The sequence below is a fragment of the Aplidium turbinatum genome, chromosome 10 (genome assembly GCF_918807975.1).
Source record: "Aplidium turbinatum chromosome 10, kaAplTurb1.1, whole genome shotgun sequence".
Lineage (NCBI taxonomy): Eukaryota > Metazoa > Chordata > Ascidiacea > Aplousobranchia > Polyclinidae > Aplidium > Aplidium turbinatum.
Window position 1 is genome coordinate 1,950,647 of NC_137481.1, and position 10,507 is coordinate 1,961,153.

Sequence of the window (10,507 nt, forward strand, 5' to 3'; positions counted from 1 at the left end):
CTGAGATATGACAGAATCAAATTTTAGCCTTTCATGCAGAAAATGTGCAATTAAATTGCCACCTTAGGCCTGCAATGCATTGAATCCATGTTTCCTCAATTAATGTTATCCTAATATTAATGTTATCCTCAATTAATTGTTATCCTCAGGCAATATATATATTTTTTGTGCCACAAGAAAATTTCAATTCGATGGTTTATTTAATTGGGACACAGACAGGTCTATGAATGTAGATTAAACTTAATTCAGCTTTGTTTAGCTTTTGTACGTTTTGTTGCCTGTGTTTTTGTACACGGCCAAGTTTATGACTGTGGAGTTATTAGATTACACTACCTTAGAGATTGTAAGTAATGTTGCATTTTTGAAAATATATTTGCAAAGACAAAATTTGGGCAAATTTTGAACAATTTGGGCAAATCTTGTTCGCCCCCCCCCCCCCCCCCCCCAAACAAAAAAAAATTAATTTACTCTCCCACGGTTATGCTACTTTGTCATACAAACTTGTCAGTACAGGCACTTATATTATTACTTTTTTGTGCAGTAAAGTTTAAATCGGCCTTGTTGCAAGTGTTCATTGTACAGTAATTTGTTTTTTAATATCAATGGCTAAACCCCTTTTATTTACTGAACTAGTGTGCCTGCCTCTGCACACTAGTGTGTATGAATGTGTAGTTAGATTTACTAACTTATGATGGGGTGGTGGCTGACTAAATGACCGCTTATGGTCTTTCGCTATCAAGCAATAGCTGTAACTTACAAAGCATTGTTTATGTGGCGCTATTGCAACAAAAATAAATTGACTTGACTTCATCATAGATTGTTACAAAGACAATTCTATTTTTGTCCCCCAATACTTGAAAACTCAATTTCGTTAAACGTACCGTAAAATAACTTCCATCTAATCTTCAATCATTATTTTGAAAATTCATTTCACACTTTCATGAACAGCATGCCATCCAAAGATGCAATGAATTTGTAGCAGATCAATTTAAAATGTAATTTCCATAATACGTTTCCTGTGGGAAGTGTAACCCACAGCCACGATACAAAATTATCAAGCAATAGATTAACCACCTTTTGAAAACTCGTCACAGCCTAAACCTGGATTACAAGTAACTGAGCATTGAAGGTGTCACTGGAGAAATGGCCGTTGCAAAAAAATAACCACTTTATCTGGTCCAGATCTTTACCAGATTTAGACCAGATAAAGCAGGCCCGTAGCCAAGGGGGGTTCTCAGGGTTCCCGGGAACCCCCCCTTGAGCCGAAAAGGTCCACATTTTGGAGAAGGTGTAGTGTACATATAATCACAGGTTCAGCTGAAACCTTCCAGATAGTTCTAAATCAGCTAAAAAGAGGTTTCTGGAAGATAAATGGAAGATTGAAAACATTTTCGTCCCGGACGCGTTAATAATGAAAAATAAAATGATTGATTGTACGATAGTAAAGTCTTAAACTTTGATCATTGCTACCTCATAATGCCTTGTGTTGCGCTAGCGAATGTGACGTAAGTTGTTAAACTCGTATTTTCTCGGTTACAGAGTTGATTGATTGATTGATTGAATCTTTATCCTCGGACTGGGAAAGCTTCTTGCAGAGCTTAATCCTGGCAGTTTCGCATACTTGTAGAGGCTTTGAATCACTGACGCAGGCCCGGTCACCGAGATCGACAGAGTGAAGTTTCCGATTGTTGAAGTCTTGTTGCCGGGGAATTATTCCATTCATTAGATGCCGCTGAATGGAGAGCAGTCCTTAACGTGCGTTGCTCAAGCGCACACCCCGAGAGTCGAACCAGCGCCGCTTGATCTTGAAGTTTCTTCGTTCCAGAAGTGACGCGCTAACCAATTGAGCTATCGGGGCGGATACGTATTAGTTAATAGTTAGTTACGTAATAGTTAATCTTTCTTGCATTCTACCTTCTGGATAATTCTATTGATAAAATCTTATGAATACAGTTCTCGTGATAAAAGATAATTGACGTGAGAACAAGCAACGGAATCATGTACGCGTATTGGTTTAGTGCAGTGGTTCCCAACCTTTTTGTTGTCACGGACCTCTTTAGACAAATTATTAATTCTGCGGACCCCTACCTAAATTTTGCCTGAAACTCAATTAACATGCTATTGACTATTGTAATAATTATGCTACTCAACTACTGTACTATGTCACATTGCATTGCTGCTATGACTCTTGCGGCAAATATTAGGTTAAACAGTCGCTCAAATAAGAAAATGAATGAATCGTTCAAGAAATGTCAGCAGTATGTTTCTCGGCAGCCGATTTGTAGCAAGAATTGACAGCGATAGACACGTGTTTCGCCCATGAGGCTGGGCTCATCAGTATCGCACCGCTGTACTAGTGAGTGCTCAGCCTTGTGCTGATAGCCGGGAAGAACGCCCCTTTCTTCACAAAATGTCAGCAGTATTTGATTATTGCGCAATTGAAGAAGAAGAAGATTTGATTATTAAGGTGACCCAAAGTACCAGGCCGAAACTTTTTCAACGTAAGCAAATTTAATGAGAGAAATGAAAGTAAAAAGATCGCTTTTCGTTTTTTTTTCCAAAATTCATTAAGGTAATCACGGACCCCCAAAGGCTTTCTCACTGACCCCCAAGGGGTCCGCAGACCCCAGGTTGGGAACCACTGGTTTAGTGGATAGTGTGAGATATACTTTAAGCTGAATTACAGTTAAATTCGTTGAAGCTTACATGTATTTGGGCCATTGTCCCATGGACCATTTTAAAAAAAAAAAAATTCCATAGACCATTGGCAATTGATGTCCATTATGTGAACCAATAAAATTCTCTTTGGACCACCAGTAGCGCAAATTGTGCAGTAGCTTACATGACCTTATAAGGGTATCTGCCCTCTCCCCTCCCGCTTCCGGCGCCCTTGTCGGTTCCACTGTAGATGTGCTATTGTTAATGTGAAAATTGTTTGTACCGGTATTTATCTATTTTGTTTTTTTATAATTGACAATTTGAAGTTTGCTGGTACATGTACTGCCGCTTCTTATGATTTTGCTTGCTTGTGGACACACCAAGAAGAAAGCGTTTTCAAAAGGTCCATATTTTTGGATTTGGGAACCCTCCCTTGAAAATGTCTGGCTACGGACCTGGATAAAGTGACTGTCTGGGTGATTTCTTTGGTTGAAGAAATAAAAATATGACAAAAATGAAAGAGATCTTATACATCTAAAAAAAACATTTGATATGTTGCGAGATCGCTTACAATTAAAAAATAGTTTTTCAAATTCTTCTTTTGAATATATCGTGATTACGAAAACTAACCCATATGTCAAGCCAAGAAAAGACAAAAGTGAAAAGAAATTTAAATAAATCTTTGGAAATTGATAAAATATTTTATACACGCAATTCAGCGGCGGATCCAGCAAGTAGTCTCAAAAGGGCAATTTCAACACAACACAATGATGTGTAGGTTCACATTAATTCGACCTTGTAAATATGCCGTAAAAAAAGTTACGTTTTTGTGTTTTAGGGGAAAGGGGTGTTCGCGCTAGTCGCTCCCCTTAGATCCGCAACTGACGCAGCTATGATTCCTCGAATCCGAACTACAATATTTTGAACACTTTTGAAAACCATGCACAGCAATCTCAATACATTTCGGCCAAAGATTGTTTTGTTGTCATTCTTACTTAATAAATAACACTAAGAGGTTAGATTGTTGTGCAAATGCCAGCATTTGATGAATGCAAAATAGCAGAACCATTCTATCAAAGTAAAGTCCTGTTTTAACCCAAATGTCGGCTGCATAGCCGAGTAGTGATAGCCCTGGAACGGCACTCGAAATGGCGTCAGTTCGACACCGCTCAAGAGCATACTGCTGTGTCTTTGGCAAGAAACTTAAAGGCCTGCTTGAAGGCGGACACGATGATTGGCTTCCTTGCCACTTAATCTAAATCTTCAACCACAAGACGTAAACCTGGACACGGCAAGCAAATAAAGCTTGTTTGACGCAATTCAAAAAATTACAAAGAAAACTGTTCACTTTAAAACGAGTGTTGCTAATGTAGATGAATAAGTTGAAACTACAGTGTTTCCAGACATCCTTATCCTAACTATGTCATTACCAGTTCTCTAAATATTATAGACCTGCATTAACGTATTGTTGCGAGACACTTCTCTTTCAAAATTTTATTGCCTACTGGGAAACACTGCAGCGTTTGAAAAATTAATAAACATATAAGCATATCAATAAATAAAACAAGCAGGTTTGGCAAACTCAATAAAATTCATTAATAAAGCTTTCGCCGCTGTATAGGCGGCTTTATCAGTACTCTTATTCAAATAAAATAATTTTTTTGATTCAGGCACCAAACCTGCTTATATTATATTTGCTGATATTGTTCGTTTTGCTGCGTCCTTCAACATGGATCCTAATAAAATTTAAATCTGCGATTCTCCCAACAACGAGAAGCCAGAGCAGAGGTTTAAGAGACACCTGAACCACTTTATTACTCATACATATCAATACCTTTATTTTTTGATGACGTTTCATATCTTTGCACTATTCTGAACAGCAATAACAATCCCAAGAAAGTCAATAACATTTCGAAGCCTTGTAAATCTCCAGTGAACTTCATTTTTTGGATTAGCCAAAAGTTTTACAACCGATATCGAGACCAATTTGTAGCAGATAAAGATATTTTAGCAATTTCTAAGCTGAGTGCATTGTTGCAAATGGCAACAAAATCCGCCAAACACAAAACTACACTAGAAAACTAGTCAACAGCTAAGAATACACAAAATAAATCAATGCATCTTTAAATTAATTAAAAATTGATTTGAAAGCTATTATTAGAATTAACGATTCATCATTGACTAACTTCATGTTTGCAGAAGATCTGTCTTTGAAAATAAATTTTGTGAAATAAAAGAAGACATGCAACATAATCGATCTTGATGGAGAGACAAGACTATAATTAATTTCCCTTTATTTCTCGGCCAGTAGCCGATTATTAAGTGAAGAAGAAGTTTTACTTTTAAAATCTTTGTCTCAGTAGCTTACTTTTACTCATTGCAACTTATTTAGACGATAAGTGTTGAGCAAGGCGTCGATATGGTGTTGCGACCATTCCATATTTTAAACTGAATATTTTGTTTCCCTATCAAGCACGTTAGGCTATAACGTTCTCGTTTTGTTAGTTCTTTTTCTAGATCTCTGCTATGTTTAGCATACAGTGTTTTTTCGTTGTGATGGTCAGAAATAAAAACAAACTGAACTGAATCGATATATCTACCACTCGTTTCTCGCCACTGATAGGGTGATCACAGAACACGTGTTGAACGTGTTTCTACTTTCCACCTACCCAAGACATGGTGTTGACATTTCCACTGCAAGCGTCAGTTGCCGCGAGCCATACAAGAACCATCGCCATCAGGCATTGTGAGATTGCCAAGTTTAACAAAGGAAGATATGTTTGCGAACAATACTTGCAATCAAAAAACAATAACAAAACATTAACACTCCGCGTGCGAGCATGTTCTGTGGAGTTGGTTCCGTCAATAAGTTGCTGTGTAGTGCCATTTGCCGTTAAACAGCAGGTAGTGTTTAGCCTACTTATCTGTTTTATCCCCTTTAATAGTCAGTCGTGCAGACTAACGAAACGTCAAAAATAAAAATTAGTTATCATTTCAACATCTTGTGATAGTCTAGTGGCTTTAGTCTATAGTCACCGGAAAATCTCACCGTATTTTGCGACTCTCGTTGACAAAATATGGAGTTTAAGTGACCGTTAGGTGATGCCAAAGGCGCACAAACAATCTCGCGCGATGGCTTCCTACAATGGTTCAACTTCAAGTGTCCGCCTCTGAATCGGTAGACATGGGTTCGATGCCTTGTTGGGTCATACCAAAGACTTTGAGTGTCATTGAATATTATTCTTGCTTCGCACTGAGCAAAGAAATACATTCAAGGTAATAATAAACTCGACTTCGCTGGTAAGCTACTGTCTGCTTTGTTTAGCGCTGAGAGCACTGTAAATCTGCGATAGAAACAGCACCAGATTAACATGAAATTAACTAGGCTTTTAACTACGTAAAGTTAAGATAAACTTTTGAAGACACAGCATCAGAAGCAAACTTTTCGCTCATCAATCTTTAGAAAATGTTTAGATTTTAATTTATATGAAGTTTTACGATTCTAAGTCCACAGATCAAACTCACCTTTATCCTCTGTGTCCTCCATCAGCGAGACGATGAATCTCCCGATCCGCGAGATACTTTGGCACAATCGTACATACCAGGTCGTCCGCTTATCGCGATTGTTCCCGGAAGAAGCGACAGACGACAACTCAGTCATTGGAATCTTTTCTGATAAGCATTGTGACGGTGAATGAGGTTTCTCGTCGTCGGATAGTTTGCGTCTAAACGCAGCACCAACAGGAAGTGACGTCGTCGATGTTTCCGCTGTAAAAGCGCTCGACTTTGTTTCCTCTTCATTCTCACATTCAGGCGAAACATTTTTACAACATTTGGCGCCGTTGCTTAGCAACAAAGAGGCAGTGTCGCTGTCATCTGATAAAATTCCACTTTTGTAGTTTGCTGGTTTGAAGCCGTCTCCATGACGTGATGGTTTTCTGACAGTCAACGACGGAGAAAACTTATCAAAACTTTTTGATTTCATTTTTCTATTCACAGGTAGGGTTGCCATAAAATTCACATAACTCATTTCTGCAACACATTGAAAGCTTTCATTGTTTTACGTATGAAAAAGCCTTGATTGTTACGAAGACAGTTAGAATCGCTCAACTATCGTTCAGCAGAGGACTTCAAGGACTGCTGCTAACCTGGTAAAGAAGATGCTTTACTAGAAACAAGCTTAGCGTTTTCAACCATAGTGATTAACAGAGCCGTTGAGAGAAAAATGTTGGCCCAGCACCAGCAGGTAACGAATAAGAAGCCTTCACCCCCCAAACAAGACATTTTTAAAGAAAACAATACAATACAGTAGAACTCTAAAGAAAAAAAGGTGTTTTCTTCGTTCTTAGCCCTCTTGAAAAATTTAAGGTCCCTAAAACGACCCGGTCCCGGGTCTAAATGTAAGCCTACTCCTGTCAACGGTAGGCTACTGGTGATCACTGATCAGGCATGAGTCGGTTGTTGAAAGCCTCCTATGTAACCGTGCTATATTTTAAACTGATTGTCCTGATTTGGTATCATGCACGTTATAACGTCCGTGTTTTGTCGCTTCTACCTTTTTCTAGACCTCTGCTATGTTTGGCATATATTGTTGTTTGTTGTGATGGTCAGAAATACAAACAAACTGAACTGAACTATGCAATGCTTTCCAGAATTAAGCTTCATAAAATAAAGTAAATAAAACAAAACATCAGTAATTAACATGCCAAATGACATCACAAACAACTTTGAATATAGATTTGCATGGCCATGGAACACAAGCAGTACGGTACCGTTGACAGAGAGTGCTTTCGAACCTGTGATAATATTACGGCCAGTAGGCTAACATTTTCTGGGGGCCCGGGAACGAAAAAAACACATCGCATTCTTTGGATATAGTGAGCTTTGCTTAGAAGTGGTTTTGCTTGGAGCCCGAAACCCTCATTAGTGCCCGGCCGAAACTATCCTCTCAACGGCCCTGGCCACAGGTGGAGCATTTTATTCACAAAGTTTGATTGAGTTATTGCAGCGAAGTAAAAACGATATTAACAAAAGAAGCAAACAAAAATGTTATACCTTCACTCAGCCTGCAAATTTCAATATCCTGCGAGCAGAACCGTTGAGAGGATAATTTGGGCCCGGTATAGGCCCACCAATGAGATTCTCAGGCCCTAAATCGAGACATTTCTAAGAAAAACGAACGATATCCAAAAATATGCGCTGGTTTCTTAAAGCTTTCGGGCTCCTTGGAATTTGGAAAGGTTACGGGCTTTTTAAAATTACCCCGGGGCCGGGTCAAAAATTATTCCGTGGCCGGGTCCATAGGCGTAGCCAGGGGGGGCGAAAGGGGCCATGCCCCCCCCCCAAATTTTCAAAGTTTGGATTCCAAAGTTGAGCCCTTTGTTGAAAATATAATAAAACTTGTAGAAATTTATATCATTTTCCAAAACATCTGGCTATTTACGCCCCCCAAAACTTGTTTTAGACACACAGAAAGACACCAATAAATTTTGCAAATCATAAATCGCACAAAGTTTACGCGATTTACGCTTCTTTTAACTAATCTGTGGAAGCAATTTCAGAATCGCTTACTCTGTTGGGTTTTTGTGTAGTTTTTGAGTTTTTGTGTAGCTGAGTTTTTGGTGTTCTTTAATTTTAGCCGCAGTTTTTGCTCGTTTGTGTGCAAGACCTACCTTTAATAAGTTAATAGCTGTTTATCTGCTAATAAATTTCATACAAATATTACCCTAAAAGTGTTTCCAGAAAGCGCTATAATCCATTATTTGAGTGTAATTTTGCAAAAATCCCTCCACCAGTTCCCTTGCTTAACCCACCAGGATACGCCACTGCACATCAGGTGGCGATGTCTTGAATCAAATACCTTGTCGTTCTCTTCGATCTATCAACTATTTGGGCCACCCCAAATATTTTTTCTGGCTACGCCACTGGCCGGGTCCAAAATTACCCCCTGGACCCCCGTCAACGCCACTACCAACAGACTGATAACGTCATTTTGCTTAGAACAATTGTTAACGCACACGACAAAACGCAGATTGATAATAATATTATAAGTAAAAGGTCTGGTCAAAATTAGATATAACATGAAATGAAGATGAAGTTCTTTTTAGGGCCCAGCGAGGCCACCGAACTAAGGATAAACTTTTACCTTGTAACCTTAACTTTTAATCTTGACCATGAGCAATTGCTTGGTCTGCAAACTGTAAGTAAACCTGCCTCAACTGGACTAAGCTTCCTCGTAATCTTTTTAGCTGATTGGAGAGTGCTTGCAGTTGTATACTGGTCGAAAAAATTGATTTTGACGTAGCTATACATAAAAGTAACAAAAGTCAAATGGGTTAATCAATAAATTTTGCAAAACTCAATAAGTTTATAGAGTCAGGTCTCAGTTCACTTCGTAGGCTACAATTTAAAGATTTTCATTTTGCAATAAATTGCTCATTTTGCACCATTTTAGTCTTTGTTGAAGCCAAACGAGTTTATTTAGAAAAAAGCAACAGATCAACTGCCTGACTGTCTGATGTTGTGAGTTTGTGACTAATCGGCTCAATTTGTTTCCAACTGTTCTTCAGCCTGTCTCAATAACAACTAGGCTGCATTATATAGCGAAGCCCCGCAGGCTTCTGCTGAATGCCATGTTTAACAAAAGCATTCGTCATAATTACGGACAATGGCAGCGATACACTTCGCTCGAGCTCAAAACCAAAGGCGCGACTTTAAAAGGGTTATTGGAAGATACTTTGAAAGTTTCCAAACAAAACAGGATTTATATTTATCATCAACAAAATGGAGCTTGGAAACTCTACTACTGGACTTCAAACTGATATTGTGATGTCATAATCGCCTTTCGGTTGGCAAATGACCAGCAAGGGGCAGCTGTAGAAATACATTCGTGCGGCAACTGTCTGCTTGTTTCTAAACCTTGTACACAGTTCGTTTATTTTAACCTTGCTTATGTTATTGCTCTGATAGCTTTAACGCTAATTTAACAGAGACTGCATGAATACATTTAAACCACACACAGATTAAACCAACACCACCAATTGTAGCCTATATAGCAGGGGCGGGCAACTTCTCCAGTCGGCGGGCCTGATATGGGAAAATGAAGTACTTGGCGGGCCGGATTTATGAATCGCTACATTAATCGCGTTTTTATCTACCTAGACAAGGAATAAATCGTATTTAATGTAATGTAAACTTTAAGTTTAAAGCATAGAGACCAAAAACAGTATTTAATGAATTTATTAACAATTAACGTAATGTACTTCAATAGCTGCTGAAGTCAATGAGACATCTGTGGTCGATCAAATTTACCGTTCTCTGGCTGCATGTCGGACATAGAAACCCTCAGTAAAGACTGCACGTGAACATCAGTGAGATTGTATCGCAGCTTTGTCTCTGTTCGTGGTCGAAAATGTTTGCTCGCAAATGCATGTAGACCCGAACAGAGCAAGTAGTTTCATGGTCATCTTTCTCAGGTTGGCAAGCTTGGACTCATTCAGTGACGCATAAAATTTATCAATGCCGTTAGATTGGGATATCTCTTTCAGGGTAGAGTCACACTGCAAATCAATCAATTCCAGCTGTACGGCATCGGGCACTTTTTCAAACTCAGGTGCAAAGGGTGATGACAAGATATCAAACTCAGCAGAAAGTTTCTGAAAGTCTGCAAAACGACGACCAAATTCATTGCCTAGTGCAGATGTCATATTGGTGTACTTCTCAATTGTCATCATCTGGGGTGCCATAGTTTCGAGTGTTGGAAAGTGCGTTGTGATGTTCTCATTGAGCTGGCGATATAACAGTTTTAGCTTCACCCTGAATGCCTTCATTGTTGAGTACATTTCGTAAG

General features: G+C 38.8%; 1 protein-coding gene across 1 annotated transcript; it reads right to left on the bottom strand.

The window, feature by feature from the left end:
* Positions 1-10,025: 10,025 nt before the first annotated feature.
* LOC145778351 (general transcription factor II-I repeat domain-containing protein 2-like) lies at positions 10,026-10,403 on the bottom strand. The gene has a single exon (XM_082589823.1). It carries the CDS (start codon positions 10,401-10,403, stop codon positions 10,026-10,028), a length of 378 nt encoding a protein of 125 aa, XP_082445949.1.
* Between the last annotated feature and the right edge of the window lie 104 nt (positions 10,404-10,507).